The sequence below is a fragment of the Wasmannia auropunctata genome, unplaced genomic scaffold (assembly GCF_000956235.1).
Source record: "Wasmannia auropunctata unplaced genomic scaffold, wasmannia.A_1.0 LD335650.1, whole genome shotgun sequence".
Taxonomy (NCBI): Eukaryota; Metazoa; Arthropoda; class Insecta; order Hymenoptera; family Formicidae; genus Wasmannia; species Wasmannia auropunctata.
Window position 1 is genome coordinate 53,733 of NW_012027240.1, and position 17,419 is coordinate 71,151.

The window sequence follows — 17,419 nt, forward strand, 5'->3', positions numbered from 1 at the left end:
TATAAGCCTATATATTAAATATTTACACAAGTATTATTTTCTAATAAACTTCATTACGAAATAACTACATTGAGTCATTCTTTTTTACAATTGTTTACAATAATATCATTAAAAAACATGCCAACTGTCAATTACACGGTCCAATATTTGTAAATTCGTCTTTATCCAGAGCACATTGGACAATCATTATTGTTGTTGCTATAAGAAAATAATAGGTAACAGCTTTTTATATTGGACAGGTAGTTAAAAATAATAACACAGATTCTACATCAACAGTTCGAACTGAAGTTACCACAGCTCTAACGTAATTTTTAGCACTTTAAGGAGATTAAAAATCCCGAAGTGTCTAAAGTATATTTTACATATCTGTGATATTATATAAGAAAATGTATTATATTACACAGAGTAATTAAAAACATTTACTCCCGTATATATGCATCAAATTTCTGCTTATACTGCAAAAATGGCAATGATGGAAGGTTTTACAAATTGCAGTCTTCAGAGAAAGGCCACTTGAGTAGCAAAGGTCATGTTCTTTGACTTCTTCTTTACCACCTGCGTAATTTAGTCAAAAGTAACAGATATATCGCTTATTGCTTCGACAATGCAAACAGACTCGTTAATATTATGGATTTGCTCGTATGCCGTCAGCGGCTTTCAAAAAGCTCACTCCGCGGGTAAAAATTCTCTTTTCAAATTACTAAAAATGCCACATCACCATTGTCTATTTATCCGTATTTACAAAATGTCCTTATAAAGAATCAACATTGATAACGTGATTTGTTAAAAAAGAAAAACTGTCCATAAAGATCAACAGTTCTTTTTTCTTCTCTTCCTAATAGTCAAATAAAATAAACCTGACTTTTTTCCACTATAAAGCATTAAATTGATTTTATATATTATTGGATTATAAAATTCATCTTTCTGACATTAAAAAATAATTCCACAAAAGTAAAACTCCTCTAAGTCTTTTACAATCAAGTATTCACAGTCTAAGAATAGGAGTAACATTTCTTTTCGCCTTTGGCACAGCCATGCGATTAATTGATCTCATAATTGGAATAAGTTAAGTTACTACAAAGTTAAATTCATCGATAGCATGATGCACATTTATAAGAATACTAGCGATAATGATGATGCTGCTATAATTAAAGCAATTCATTCAACATAGTTGTAATACAACTTAAAATTTCATTTACGATGTGCAGTTGAGACTACAAGATTTTATTTGGACAATTTGCTGATTACTCTGATCAAGGCACCGTTTTCATCTTTTAGCCTCTGATTTTCGCATTTTAGTTGGTCCATCACCTAGAAAAAAAAATGCCACACTAATTCTTATGCGCTAAATTGAGAAAACGCAACATTATATAAAGGAGAGTACAAAGAAATGATGCCGTTATAGACGGAATAATTTCAGTGCTCACAAAACAACAGGAGGATAAATGGAAAGAGGCACTCACAAATATTACTGCAACCAAAAGTCATTAAAGTATTCGGGTAGTGTATACTATAGCAGAAATTAATAAATGTTCAGATAATGACACAGATAAAAGAAACTGAGAAATGATCGCGAATAGCAAAAAGCGTGTCATCGATTTATGAAATGCGTTTCTTCGTACTATATATAATACCAGAATCAATAAACTTTATTTCTTTCAAGTACCATTCCATTTGTACACAAGTATTCCTTCATAACAATCGTTTACATCTAATCAACATTGGATTGATCCAAATAACAGCTCGGATAAACTGTTTATACGTAAATCCGACATATGAAATAAATTAAATTTTCATACAAACATTTTACAATAAAGTTCGTGTCGTTTAAAAAATTTATCCTCGGATTTATACACAATCTAAGCGAGATTCAATTACCGAATAATTAAGTTGACAGTTTAGACGACGTACATAATCTTAATTAATACAACGATTTGACTTCAAGTCTTAGGGGCATTTCATATGTGAATGCAAGAAATCATTTTATGTTACAGTTGCAACTGACTGTAAGACTGTAATCATTTTTCACATTCTTTGTTGAGCACTTTTAGAACACTACAAAATAATATCGTTGATATGAAAGCTTTCTAGTGCATACCATGAAATAACGATATGCAATATAACATACGTTAAAAAAGGATTAATGTCAACTTCGTGGAGATTGACCATTTTCTTAAAGTCTATAAAGTGCAATAAAAGTGCAACAATTTAACATTTAACATGCTTCCTTAAAGAGTAAGAGAGATAGAGGGAGAGACAGTGGTGAAAAATCTAAGTTAATAGAGTGTAACATGTGTTGATTTTAACGGTCGAATGTGTTTTCGGGAATTTAATAACTTTCACACGGTTATGATTAAGATGAATAAACTGAAAAAAGAATAATTAACTGCAGAGTCATGGCTTTGTTTTTCATGTGAAACACGTGCTAAAATGATTATTCGATGCTTGGTGATGGCATTCAGTTTACTGATGTTATTCTGCATGTTGGATGATGGTTTTACATGGAGGAAAGTTTCCTAAAGTTAAAATTGTGATAGCTATATATTCATTCCTATGCATCTTATAAATGCATCTTATAAATGACAGACTGCGTTCCTTCTTATTTCTTGTTAAAAACTTTTGCTTCTTTTTTTTTAGTAAATGTATTATCAAATAATTTATTTGTAACATGCATCACACAATCAGCCGGGATAATTTATTATCATTATATAATGATAATTTATTACCATTATCACGTTTGAAATTTTGTAACAATCTCGTAAAATTTTATATGTATATAACGTTATTATATACGTAATTATATATGTATAAGAGAATTGCCTTGATACATTGCAGAAATAAAACTGCTATTATTGCTAGTATCACACAAGAAGATATACGACTTTATAAATACTATAAATATCGATTGCAATATCCAGAATGATATATACATACATATATATATATATATATATATATATATATATATTGTAGTAAGCCTAAAAAGTATCTCTTTTATACAAATAAATTGACACTTCTAATTAAAGACTGATTAACGATCGCGTTATATGTTGAAATGCACTTTGCAAAGCTGATTTGTACGATAAGTATGATGAGTATCGTTTCTGTTTTAATATTGGCGAATCAGAACACAAAATTATAAATTAATCATTCGATTAAGAAAGTAATTAATTAATTAATGCTGTACGTGAGATACGATGTCTATCGTTAACGCAGATGCTGTCATTGTGTCCTTTACCTATTTAGTATTGGTGAGTTTGGATACGACGCGGGTAAGTGCCCGATTTTCGGCTTTCAATCTCTCATTTTCAGCTTTGAGCTTTTGCAATTGCTGTAAACAGTTAAACGATTAGCCTAAAAACCCCGCCACTGTTTTTGCGAGTCCCAAAAATAGCCAGAAAACAAATAACTAATTCGCGTTCCATTAACAGACGAGCAAAATCGCGTGCAATTCCCCGCGAAAATTACGCTACGGAAGTCCTGAGAAGCGAAACTCAGGGAAAATATGAGACGGGTTACTGAAAATTACTCGTTTTTCCCGTGGAAAAAAAATTAGAAAACGAGTATCAATCGGAAATAGAGAATAAGAAAGAGAGCAAAGCGTCAATTTGCGTCAAAATTGCCAGGTAAGGAAAAGCATATATAACCGAAAAGCGATCGGGTCTTCGTATACAAAAATAATCATTGCTGTGTTTGCTTGCCGCTAGCGGTCACAGCAAAACAAGAAAAAAATAAGAGAAATGACGGTGTAGTAACTAACTAAAGAAAAAAATCTAAAATTGTAAATATACTGATACGATATATATTCGTACACATAAAATCACAGACAATATAGCGTCCTCCTCATCGTCTATATAGTCTCTCCTCATCGTTCAATTCAATGTATTGAAAGCGTTTCTTTCCATTCGCTTTCGCATACATATAACAGATTCGTAAATGAAAGAAAGTGTATCAAATCTGCGATCTTACCTTCAATTCTTCTTCCATCTCTGAAAGTTTCCTTTCCATGGCTCGCCTCTCCCTTTTCTCTGCCTCAGAGAGAATCACTTTGTTTTGGTTGATTTGCGTCTTTTCCAATAAATGCCTGACTTCCTTTAATTGTTCGTCCGAGCGCTTCAGTTTCTCCTTTAACCTTTCGTTCTCGACCTGAGATTCCTCGTATAGCTTCTTATAGTCTAATTCGCCGTTTTCGGAACTGGTGGATTTTAATCTGATTGGTGTTGATGAGGCTTCTGATGATAGCGAAGATATCGAACCTAATCTAGTGGCTCTCCCAGAACGATCGTTCCCGCTCTAAAACAGATATAATATTAAACATCATTAATTTTTATCAAGACTGTCACTTTCAATTCTTATCAATTTTTAGGAAAAATTCTGTACTCTGTAATATTAGTATTGCCAAAAAGTATATTATTGAATCCGTATTTATTACAATTTATTTTCGCATATACTGCAGAATGCGTTTAAATATTAGGAAAAAAATAATAGTCTAATAAAAACGTCATTTGGAAATATTCGAAAATTCTGGAAGCTTTATAAGTATTTCAGTATAGATTTAGGATACGGGCAAGGTAGTTGCTTACAGCATATCCCTCAGAGCTAGTTAAACTCTGCAGACTCGAACTTCTCGATCCGACACTGAGACTCGGTTTTACCTTGGATCTGCTAAAACTCTCGGTCTTTTGCACATGTGGCCGAGTATTTACGTTTAGGTTTAAATAGTTGTAGCTGGGAGATGGGCTCAGATTCAAGGGACTGACGGATGTGTGAGAAGGTAAGGTCACACCACCGTATCCCGTTGACGTTCCACCGTACGTCGTGTAGAGATTCTGATAACTCGGAGTACTGTTCGTAGACTTCGTGAGACTTGGATAACTCGGAGTACTGTTCGTAGACTTCGTGAGACTTGGATAACTCGCAGTACTGTTCGTAGACTTCGTGAGACTTGGATAACTCGAAGTACTGTTCGTAGACTTCGTGAGACTTGGATAACTCGGAGTACTGTTCGTAGACTTCGTGAGACTTGGATAACTCGGAGTACTGTTCGTAGACTTCGCGTACGGATTTGTTCGGAACAGATCGCTACTCTTCGTACTCTTATTCAAGAAACTAGAGCCGGAATATAGATTCGGAGTCTTTACGCTCAATAATCCCGGGTTATACGTTAAATTATTCTGATTCAACGAGAGCAAACCACCGATCCGTGACCTGTTTCCAAAAATTGATTGCCCATTTGTTGACGCTTGAGCCCGTAAGCCCGCAGCTGTTGTTGGCTTAGCCTGCGCTCCCTTTCTGTACGAAGACATGGTTTGCGTCACGTGCGAAGTTATATTACGAGGCACTACAGCATCGGCGGCTCTCTTCCCGCGCGAGATCCGTCACGCGTTACTCACATAAATGGTTTCGCGACGGGTTTTATCGCTGCCTACGATATTTTAAACGCAAACGGTTTTTTCTTTTTCTTTTTTTTTTCGATTTTTAGAGCGGAGCGCGCGCACGCAGTACGCCGCGGACGGCGAATGATAGACTGACGGGGACTGGGCAGGGGAGCCCAAGACATCAGGCAAGTTCGCTTTAAAGCATCACTACTATGTGCTATTTTTGGAACGCACGCGGAGACGCACACAAATATCAAGGTTGTATGTTTCGGAGAATAAATGCAGCTTGTACCGCAGTTTACCCGCGTTTTTTTTCTCTCTCAAAACACATCGGCTTAAATATAGACGTTTATACATAAGCGATTTTCACTGCGATTTCAATCCAACTTTATGGTAGGGGTAAGATTCGAGTCGGAGGGAATAAGTTTAAATCTCGTAACATTAGATAATAGTCCTATATATGAGATTTATATAGAACGCGTTAATGACCTGTCTGTCATCGATATATAAAACTGAAACGTTTTAGCGATGAACGCTAAATGGCGGTGTGTATACGATTCTAAATGTCAAAGCGCCAGATTGTATTTTAAATGCGTTGGATGGAATACTTTTAGACACGGTCAGGTCATGTCCACGATTACCTCTTTTTGCTTCAATTGCAGATTAAGCTCCCACATATAATTTAAACTCCTTGTCAAGACTAAAATTCGACGACTTTATATACATATTTAGAATAACAGAAAACATTTATACCGAGATTAAGCAAAATTATACATTTGACGTCAATCACGCGATTATTTTTCTGTATATTTTCATATCAAATGCCGCATTACCCGGACATGACGGAATAATGAATGCTGGACTATTTTTATCGAGAATAGAGGCTATTCTTTCAAGAAGCTAAAAATAACTCCAAGCTCCGGTAGCCTCCTATGAAAACCGTTTACACCCAGTGAATAAAAAAGTTAAGCTGGAATATGATGAACAAGCTTCCAGAATAAGGCAAAAAAATAATCATGTAGCTGTTGAGAAAACGCTTTCTTTCGTATGCCTTGTGTCTTTTTACGCATAGAGTAATCGCTCAACAATCGGATCTTTGTGAAACAAAAAGTTGTCAATATCGAGATTGAAATGAGGTAATGCCTTATATTTTATGCTTCTCCCCGATTTTCGAGTGTTGTGTTTCCCTCTGCGTCATTTAACTGCGCGTTATCCAATTTTGGATTTTTGGCACGTGTCTGGTAAATCCGTGGCAAGACGCTCGTAAGTCGAAATTCAGATAGACGTTTTGACGCGTCAAAAGGTTTTGCAAACCGAAGGTCGACAAAACAAAGGAATAATTTTAGATCGTGTATATCTACACATTAGTATCTATAGCAAAAATTAATTTATTATTTGTGCGTATATAATCTTTGTAATTTACTTTAAACCAAGTAACTTGAGCATTGCTTTATCTTTTTTAATAAGGCAATAATTAGAGTTAATGTTTAGAGAAGTGACACAGTAAAAATTATATTTTATATTGAGAAAAAAGGAATTACTTACTTCGTTGTGATTAACTTTGGAATCATCGCAATCACCACCAGCAGTTACATCTTGCTTTTCTGGGTCAATTTCCTATAAAAAAGAAAAATCTTTTAAATTTTTGTAATCTTTTAGAAATGTTTAAATATATATTTAATTTTTATCAAATCATTTTCATTATAATTAACTTTATTTTTCTTCTAATTAAAATTTTTGAAATCTATCTGAAATTCTTTCTTATTTTCTTGTAATAATATTAATTAGAATACTTTGAAAGAAATATTTTATTATAAAATTCTTACTAACATCCATATCCACATGGACCACGCCTGTTGATCTTCTCTTAGGCCGACGTCTCCTTTGAATAACCGCTTGTGTAGCTTGTGCGTTCCTACTATCATTTTCCTTATCTTGTTCTATAACACAAAAAAATCCCATGTTTTTACAAAAATAATTATCAGTACAAATTAATATAATATTTCTATTAATATATAATATATAATTCTTATTAAAAACATAACGGATTATATTTTTTCATCGCTAATTATTCTATAAATTTTCACCTTTGTCATCAGGTTGCTTCAACGATCTCCTAAGGGGTAAAGTAACTGTGGTTTCTGTACTACTGGTGGCAATAGTCTCCACTGGCGCTGATGATGGTCTGGGTACACCAGTTCCACCGGACGGTCTTCTCATATAGGCCGTCGTATTATCAGCAGGTTTATTATTAGCATCCTCTAGCTGAAACTATATAAAAGAATATTAATATAAATCTTGATTTTTACAATAACATATTTGTGGTGCATTTTCCACTGTCAATTAAATTTCCCTACACTATGTATTCAAACACATTGCGACGTAGCACCGATCATATAGACAACCGCGACATTTGCGGATTAATCACAGATAAATAATGATTTTGTAAGCGCACACACCTTACTGCCATTGTCTACCCTTAATCTCCAAGACGGTCGTCTCTCAGGTAAATTAGATTCTTCGGAAACTTTATTCGGAGTAGTCACGGTAGTGGAGGTTGCGGTTGTTATCGTAGCTGTGATCGAAGCTGTATTGCTGACGGTAGTAGTAGGCTGGATTATTTAGAAAAAAAAACATGAATAAACCAAAATTCCAATTGTCATGCTATATTGCGTTATTTTTGTAAGAATATAATAAAAATAAAATATTATGTACTGTCGGTTTGAAGCAACACAGATACTTCATTGCGAAATAATTTAATATTTAATTGGATATTCAATTAGATTGAAATTTATTATATTTTCAATCCTTAAAGCCGCACGTTTCAACATTCACAATCAATGTTCTCACACTGGATTTCTTGAGATTGTTACACCACTCAGAATTAATTTTTTCGAACGTATCGGTTCAGATAGTTAGTCATTTTTCCAATCACACGATAAGGCAGTGATAAATAACACTGATATGATCTTTACCTGCGTGGTTGGCGTCAATGCCGTTGGCGATTCGTTGTTCTGTTGCTTTTTCTTCACCAATTGTTCAGCGCTCTTGATCTCGTCCAACGTCACACCCTGAGTAGACCTTCTGGTTTCTCTCACTCTCTTTGCATGGGCTTTCCTCTGGGTTTCACTTTCTTCATCGCGTACCGGCGGAACGAAGGATCTGTACATATACATAAAATAAGACATGAGATAGACAGTTTAAGAGTTGCAACAAAAGATACGTAATATTGTCAGAATTGTTTTATCTGTGCAATAAAAACAAACTTTTAGTAAGCATGTTCAACACAATTTGTAAGCCAATATCAAAAAATTTCACATAAAATAAACAAAAGTATATGTATTCCTGTAAAAGAAAAATTAAAATATCTCTTCTGTTTCAAGGGGTATATTACATAATTTCTTCCTTGTAGTAGTGTATTAATTTTAGAACTAATCATAAAAAAAGAATAGGGCTGTAATGGTGAATATTACTAAAGAATTGATTCTGTGTGGTTGACAACAATTTTCACAGAATATTAACCTTTGTACAATAAATTAAACCATATCGAAAAATGAAGTTGTACATTCAGCAGTACAAACCGAATAAAGTGCATTTGTATGTGGCAGTGTGTTCATTTGCCAACTACGAGCAAGTAGTATTTTGGCAAATTTGATGAATTCAGATGTGTAGTGGACAAGGTGACTATCGAAATATATATATATATAGAGGTATCCAAATATATATATATATATATATATATATATATATATATAACAATTAATGTGCAAATAAAAAGAATAATCACACTGTAAAAGCAAACTTTCATGCTACTGCCAGCAAAATTAACGTAATTAATACGTAAATATTTGACAATATGCAAAAAGTCATAATATTTCAGGAGAATCTTCCGAGCAGTGAGTACCCACTTGAAGAAATTCTTGAAGATATTTCCTGGACTTAGCTTGCTCCCTCCTGGTGTAGTGGGAGTTCCAGGAGCAGTTGCTACTGCATTATTTGTATTCGATACAATTGTAGATGCAGCTTCCACTGGTTGAACACTACCCAGCCACATTGATATTATAATGCACAATACAGAATATAAATACAAAAATGTAGATTGTGTGCACATGTAATAATGTATTTTAATGTTGTATAAACAAGTGTCTAGGACCCCTTATTGAAAGAACTCGCCTTAGAAAAGCCCAAACATTTATATGATATGAATTATGTGGCAAGTAAAAATATGAGTTGAAATTTATACATATATAAAAAAGCTTTAAAGCTTTATATAAAATAGCTAAAAAGTGTTTGGAACATTTATTTCGTACAGAAAGAATTGAAGTCAAATAACATATATGCATAAAAATATTACACGTAAGAATTCGATTTTAATCAAACTTAGAGGAAGATGATTGTAGAAAGATAATTCAAAATTTTACGGCCAGTATCTTTTACATTTTGTGAGACAGTGAAACACTGCAGTCCACTTGTAATTTCATGTGAAACAGATTAAAAGAGGTCATCCCATAACATTTAGATAATATTTAATAGTAAGTGTAGATCCTTAGTATAAAAATGTATTTACCTGCGAATTTGATTGACTGGAATTGGACTTGTTGTTGTGGTGGCAGTGGTAGTTGTTGTAATGGATGACAATAGACTCGATGCCAATGTTTTAGATGCAGATGTTGGTGAAAGTGTATTGCTTCCTTGTGGCAGTCTTGATAATTCCAAATTTAATTTCACGTCTTTCTTTCTGGAGTAAGAATAAAATAAATAATTAAAAAAAGTAATATATAAATCGAAGCTATATTAAAAGCAATAAAGATAAAAATATCTTCGTATTTATAACATTTTTAATGAATAAAATAAGATAATTCTTACATCTGACAATAGAATTCTTCGAATATACTTTAATTATATACTTTATAATTTATTTTTTAAAAAGACGTAAGTAAGATTATAAATTTCTATATTTTCTGAGTTTTTTTTATTTATATTTATTACCTCAATCATGTGGTAGTTAAAAGACAGCATAATATTGAAGAAAAGAATTACTCTTTAAGATATGCATATATAAATTTTCGTAAATTAATGTAGAATTAATTTTAAGTTAATGTCTTGATTTGATTAGCACTACTATCCGATTTAATTTAAAGCTTCTTAAGGTTTCAAGCTAGGATAATAAATAGCAAGCGACATAAAAGCTCATTAGTACAGAATGTACAAAAAAAATATTAAAAATCACATCTATTACATTCTCACACACTTTCAAAATAGTGCAAATAGTACGATACTCTTTCACAACAGACTACATATTGTACAGTAAAATCGTGATGAACAACTTGCATAGAATTATCAAATTAATATTAACATGATTGCAGTTTGTATTGTACACAAATAAAAGCTGTAACTGTTGATCAGGGACATGCGTGGCAGATACCTGTGTGTTTCGCGTAGAGATGCAGAGCGAGTCGTAGCATTGGTGTGAGTAGGAGTAGCTGCATTGCAGCGATGAAGGGTAGGGCACGAGTACGCCTTGATGCGAGCACGTAATGCCAAATACTGCTCATAAAACCTGCATCACATGCATCACCGTGCCATGCATATATCTCTACACTAATTATCATAATAGTATAGGGACATACGTTACAAACAATAAAACGCTAAGACTCGTATAATTAATGCGGGCACATGGAGTATATTATACAATATCTTAGTTGGAACGTAGCACCGCTGTTAATAGCATTAAATATCATTAGCAAATAAAAAAAACCACGATATTGCTACAAATACGAAGCTGCGAACTTATCATAAAAAAAAAAAAAGAATGATATGACGCATGAAGCAGGAACTTAAAAACTTACTTCTCATCTGTCTCGAAACTATGCGTTCTTCTTAATACGACATCGGGTTCTCCACTCACTTTGTTTGGTGTTGTTGGTATCTTAATATTGTTATCCTTATCTTCGAGTTCTGCGAAATAATTATTAGCAAGTTTATTAACGATTCAATTTCGAAATTCGCGAAATATAGTCGCAACACTCGATGAACGTACTTGTAGATGCAGAATTAGTAGTAGTTTCAGTGCTTTGCATTCTATTTCGAAAGGAACCTGAACGTCTCCAAGATGGTACAACACCGTCCTCATTATTATCAGTCTGTTGTTTTGGAGGCAATATTGGAGCCTTAAAAAGAGAAAAAGCGAATAAATTATAAAATTACTCGAGAATCGAAATATACACAAAAACGATTCGCCGATTATAAAAGACACCTTACCTGATTAGGAACTTTATTAGTTTCGACTGGAGATATTGGACTATGGGGTGCACTTTCATCTTTGTTTACTCTATTTTTCTTTTCTGTAAAATAATTGATCGAAAACTTCACTGAAACTGTCGGTTTTACAGAGAAAAAAGTATTTAAAATCCAATTCTTTAAAGCAATAACCAATCCAGTAAGTTTCATTTAAGATATTCCATTACAAAACTTTTGTATAACACATGCAATAGCAAGCAATAATTTGTAGAAAAAAAAGAGAGAGAAAAACAGTCTTACAGATCAAACTTACCGTCATCTGTAAGACATGTCGCGTGGTTAGACTTATCAGATTGATTGGAGAAAGTGGAAGAGTGTGATTCTGAGCTAGTCTCAGATTCACCTTCACCATCACTCTCTTCCATGTGTGTTTCACGTGTTGCTTCTGTCCATGCAGCAATGTTATAAGAAATACATAGATTACAGTTAACAGTAACATAAATTAGATTCGTAAAAAACTGAACAATAGGATAAAGATTTGTGAGAAAATAATTTGCAAAAAAAATATATAATTATACTCTTTCCTCTCTTTCTTCACTTAAAAGATAAACATGGAAGTTGCAGAGTAGATAGTTATTTTGTATTAATGTAATCACCTCTTAAAAAAAAAAAGAAAAAAAATATAAACGTGCGGATTAGATCGTATATTGGAAGGAATAGTACAAAATCTTACCAACGTCGCTGTTTGTACTAGTGCTGGAATCTTCTTTATCAGATTGAATCTCTAATTCAACCTTTTTAACTTTATTTGGCGTTTCTTCTTCAAAGATCTCTGTAGATTCTTGTGCCGCTACCGCACTATCAGCACTCGTTGAGACACTGTAACATTAGAGAAATATATTAAGAGGAAAAATTAACGATTTAGAATTTATTATTTAGGATCATTAGATGCTCACCGTTTCTTTGGTATAGACGTTTGCTTCTTATTATTTGTTTGTGGGGTTTCTTTTATAATAAGTGCTTGTTGCTCTCTCAAATTCTCAAGAGATTTGAGGATGTCTGCATCAGCAACATCGAAAGCAGTTTGATCCTAGAAGCAAGAAAAAAAAGATGAGGAAAGAAGCAAGAATAATATCATGCAATTACATTTGTATAGGCCAAAAATCCAGCCTGGACCGAAATTAATTTAAAGCCAGCTTACATTTTAACAAATTTTGATCCAGTCTGTATTACACAATTATTAGAAATGTTTATTTTCTTACGGCATAATTCTTCATATCCATATCACAGCCATTCTCAACAAGAAGTTTGCAAGCTTCCAGTTGACCCCAATGCGCCGCACCGTGTAAAGGCGTCCATCCATCAAAGTCCTGTGCATCAACATTGCATCGTGCTTGTAGTAATATGCTGCACAGAAATATTAGAAGAATTCAATAAAAAGAATCAAAGTTGCACTTATTGTTACAATACAAATAAAAAAAAACCTGTTCGATTTTTTAAGTAATTTCTCTCTTTTTTTATTGCATTGCGCATTATGTGGTCAATGCAGGAAATATAATATTTCCTCTTACATTTCATTATATCTAACATCAGATAATCTTGTTTTTAAAGTGTAATATCTTACTGCATGACTTTGATGTAGCCTTTGGCAGCGGCGACATGGAGTGCAGTGGCTCCTGATCTCGGATGCATGGAATCTTTGCCTGGTGCACCTGATCGCCAAGCCTTTGCGTCATTCAGCATTGAGCGTTCCTCTTCGCTCCTGGCTTGATCACAATCGATGCCTGCGCAAAAGATTTAAATTTATAAAAAAAATTAAATTTATTTCAAATATTCAACAATTTATTAATTTTTTTTAGCGAGTTATTTGTATTTTGCAAATACATTTAATTTTATCAAATTATACTTTGTAAGGAGAAAAAACATTCTTTCATATCAATATCTTGAAATATTTCTATATACGAGTATTTAAACGCATGCAAAGTGTGAATGATGAATGACGTATGGTATTGCTTAAGAGAGTATTTCAGCACATTGTACGTAAAATTATATCAACATCACGAAAAGGGGTCAATGAAAGAGGATGTCTTTGCCAACGTATGATTTGCTGTGTCTTGGTCTGAGCGTGCAAACTTCTAGCCGGATGTTGAGATTTAGGTGCTCAATGTTTTACACGTCAAGCGTTTATGCTTTATACAGTTTTATGTATAACATCTAAACAGCTTTATAAATAGGTCGGACAAAGAAGTGAACAAAGAACGGTGGCTAAATTGCCACTTACGCAGTTAAATTGCTTGTAAAATTATCGCAGCAGAGATATTTCAGTATTAAGATTTTCCAGCTCCGATTTTCCTCGGAAGTCTATAATTAAAAGTTTTACGCAATAGAGAGGCCTCAGACATCCTGCAGGTATACATATAAATACAAACCTGCTTTATTTATATGCTGTTGGAGCATGTCTTCCATCTCGTCGCTCTCTGCAATATCCAGCGCCAGTTCACCGTCATTGTTTACTGCCGCCAGATTACATCCTTGTTCTATTAAGTATCTACAAAATATACATGATTTTCCACTTATTGTAATACATGTAATCTCGGCACATTTATAGATAAATAGATAATATAAAATATAGAAAACAAATTTCTTTTGTGTAAAAATTATACTAACTTAGCGATAGATACGAATCCGCAAGATGCTGTGGCATGTAAGGGCGTCCAGCCTTCATTATCTCCGCGATTAATATCCGCTCCTTGTTCCACCAGAAACTCCACCATATCCAGGTCATCGTCAATGCAAGCCTGTTGTAATAATAATACAACCCGGATATAATATAAACGCATCATACGTTGATTACATCAGTATACATGTGTTGAACAAGAGGGGTGAAAAGCGTGCGCGATTGGCAAGATGTATTTCGAGGTCTCGACATCGAGATTACTGATTTCGCTCGGTCTAGTCAAGTCTGGTCGCAATCCAAGGCTCGAATCGACGTTATGTTATAAATGCGCTGTTAGATTTCCGATTGCGTCATTACGTTTTAAGAGACCTCAAACGGAGCCGTTATTTCTATCTGATAATAAAATTATTACAAGGAACATATATAATAAATTTAATATCACATAATTTATAACTTGTTAGAAGAAATTAATTTTCAATATATTTTCAAATAGTATCCAAATCAAATATAGGAAAAAAACGTGCTTGTTTAATCACGATCTTCCTAGATACTTAACGCCCCTAGTAATCTTCTAATAACAGACTAACCGTACGGTAAAAGTGTGAATTATTATATATTTCAATGTCGTTTAACATGTGCAAATTTCCGCGGCTGCGATATTGCCGAAAATGAAAAAAGTCAGGTACATATTACAACATTGCTAGACACAGAGAATTTAAACTGAACACAGATGCTGCAGCCTGTGACTTCTAACAGAGAGCTATAAATAGCATTTGATGCCTGATGTATTTTCACATTCTATTTTCGCAAATCCATGAAATGCCTTAACTTCCTTCCTTCTCGCTTAAATAACAGCCATAAATATCGGTTCACGTTATGGAAAATGTTATTCCATTTAATAAGACTTGGATAAGACTCTCTGCCGCTATTACTCTACCGCAAGTATCTCCTTACATTTACATGATGGTATTGAATTGCAATTTCATAGTATTCTCAAGGTCTACTTCGAAATCATATTATAGTTGTTTTTAATTAAATTTAAATTAATTTAATTGGCAAATATTTCCAAATACATGAAGAAATACATTAAAAGAAAATGTAAAACGAAATTAATATAGTGTATTAAATATTATTTTTTATAATTGTAATTTTACGACCACATGTTAAAAAATATCGCGCATTTTACGGTTTTATATCATTTTACGGTTCGTGAGATTTGCTTAAATAATTACTTCTTTTGGGCAGGATATGATTATTCCCTTTTTCTCCGCATCAGAAATTCTTACATGCCAACCGGCCTTCTTTTCGTTAATTGTATCCTCATTAATTACTTAGTACTGTAATAACCGTTATGGTATACGTGTATATATACAAGGTGTCCCGGATTACCCAGTTGCGTCCGCTTTCGGAAACACCCAGAAATAGATTGCTCGTAAAAGCTTACCAGTCGCGAAAAAAAATTGTTGCCAGTCTGATAAGACAATTGCTCTATAATTTCTTAGCATGTCTCAGAATGACATAGTTACAAATTGCAGCTGCAAATGTTTTAAAAATCAACATATAGAATTGTTTGAATTTTCTGAAGTTTCAATTTTAATCCCCAGATTTTTAACAGCTAAAGCTTAGGAGATAATATGACAATCGGTTTGGCCGAAGATAAACTATTGCAAAATAAGAGAAACATTATGATAACAAAGAAAGCTCTTTAAATTATTAAATAAATATAAAACACAATCACATGCAATCAATTATTCAATACACGATAAAAAATCAGATTATTACAAACAATTATATATATTTATTTTTTAAAATAATATCAAGATATGTTGGACTCGGCAATTATTTTGTATTCCAACATTTCAGACATAAGTCAAAGACTATGGACACATGTATCATACAACATATAACAATAACAATACAATGTAACAAATAACATAAAAATTTTCAGTCGACATGCTTCACAAAGAAAGTATAAACTATACGTTAAGAAATAAAGAATATATTTTAATAAACAAGCATAAAAATGTGAATAGAAGTATAAAATTAAAATTAACAATGAAACTGTTCATTAATAATAGCAAAACACTCTTCAAATTAAAAATTTATTCAAGAACTGCAGCTGTCTTGTCAGGCAACGTGAAACTTACGGAAAAATAAATATTTCCTGAAGAATCAAACAGAATACCATTTTTAATGTGATTAAGCAAATTTTTGAAGAATAAATGGATATTTCTAAAGAACGTTTAATATGCATTCTTGAAACATATTTTACATGTAAGATTCTCTTCTTTTTTATTTCTTTTTTATTTCATTGAATACTTTTGTGATGCTTGAACAAAGTGAACTTAAAAATCTAACAAAATTCGATGTGACGAAACTTGAATAGGGCTTTATGTACCTAATATATCTCCACCTAAGGGAAATGAGTAATCAAATCCTGACGATCTAAACGACTGTTTCTGACGAAATGACTCATAACTGGCGATTATATATCATGTTAGGTATAACTTCGAAATAAAATCCAAACTCAATTGTTCAAAATGTTAATTACGCATCGCGAGAAAAGATCTAGTAAAAGAGAAGAAAGATCACGACAGTTTCCCAGGTTTTTACTCCGATTGCGAATGTACGATCCGAGTCACGACACAGCTAAACGCGGCACGTCAAAACATCTTGCAAACGAAATTAGCAATTTCGGTTACACAAGCGAGGTATTACCGCCTAAATTAGCCTCCTCACTAATACACGTAACGTAGTAATTAACGGTTAAAGAACAGACGCCGCGTTCGCAATCAGCGTGGCGGTGTCGCTTGACGGGACTCGCAGGAGAGACCTGTTCCCCTTAATGCCGGCGCCGAGTCGAGCGGCGTGAGAATGGCGCGTGTCGCGTTTACGTGCCTCCCTCGCTCGAACCCCTCTCGTTGACAATCCCTCGTTCGTTACACCCCCGCGAATAATACTCGAATTAGACAGCTGGAGCTAGTCGTAGTGGCCATTTTGCAGAATTACGTTATCGCAGGAAGGGAGGGAAGAGAAGGAAAGAAGGAGAGACTTGTCGAGAGGAAGGCAGAACGTGCTGCAGGAGAGAGAGAGAGAGAGAGAGAGAGAGAGGGGGAGGGGGGGG

The 17,419-nt window shown here is 33.7% G+C and overlaps 1 protein-coding gene across 7 annotated transcripts in view; it reads right to left on the reverse strand.

Moving 5' to 3' along the window:
• Positions 1 to 33: 33 nt before the first annotated feature.
• Positions 34 to 17,419, reverse strand: part of LOC105456495 (protein phosphatase 1 regulatory subunit 12A-like) — a 17,768-nt gene continuing 382 nt past the window's right edge. Inside the window, exons 2-22 of one of the 7 annotated variants that reach the window (XM_011700574.1) lie at positions 14,286 to 14,416; positions 14,048 to 14,166; positions 13,243 to 13,402; positions 12,881 to 13,025; positions 12,575 to 12,708; positions 12,352 to 12,497; positions 11,932 to 12,063; positions 11,640 to 11,722; positions 11,419 to 11,548; positions 11,228 to 11,336; positions 10,804 to 10,938; positions 9,946 to 10,116; positions 9,287 to 9,418; positions 8,354 to 8,540; positions 7,838 to 7,990; positions 7,466 to 7,649; positions 7,209 to 7,318; positions 6,924 to 6,995; positions 3,970 to 4,293; positions 3,239 to 3,331; positions 1,225 to 1,311 (exon numbers count right to left, since the gene is read on the reverse strand). In XM_011700574.1, the coding sequence (XP_011698876.1) occupies positions 3,239 to 3,331; positions 3,970 to 4,293; positions 6,924 to 6,995; positions 7,209 to 7,318; positions 7,466 to 7,649; positions 7,838 to 7,990; positions 8,354 to 8,540; positions 9,287 to 9,418; positions 9,946 to 10,116; positions 10,804 to 10,938; positions 11,228 to 11,336; positions 11,419 to 11,548; positions 11,640 to 11,722; positions 11,932 to 12,063; positions 12,352 to 12,497; positions 12,575 to 12,708; positions 12,881 to 13,025; positions 13,243 to 13,402; positions 14,048 to 14,166; positions 14,286 to 14,416 (2,850 nt within the window). In that variant the 3' untranslated portion in view covers positions 1,225 to 1,311. Of the gene's footprint in view, positions 1,312 to 3,238; positions 3,332 to 3,969; positions 4,294 to 6,923; positions 6,996 to 7,208; positions 7,319 to 7,465; positions 7,650 to 7,837; positions 7,991 to 8,353; positions 8,541 to 9,286; positions 9,419 to 9,945; positions 10,117 to 10,803; positions 10,939 to 11,227; positions 11,337 to 11,418; positions 11,549 to 11,639; positions 11,723 to 11,931; positions 12,064 to 12,351; positions 12,498 to 12,574; positions 12,709 to 12,880; positions 13,026 to 13,242; positions 13,403 to 13,899; positions 13,918 to 14,047; positions 14,167 to 14,285; positions 15,230 to 17,419 lie in introns of those variants that run through there. The other 6 variants (XM_011700575.1, XM_011700576.1, XM_011700578.1 and 3 more) reach the window with 6 other exon arrangements.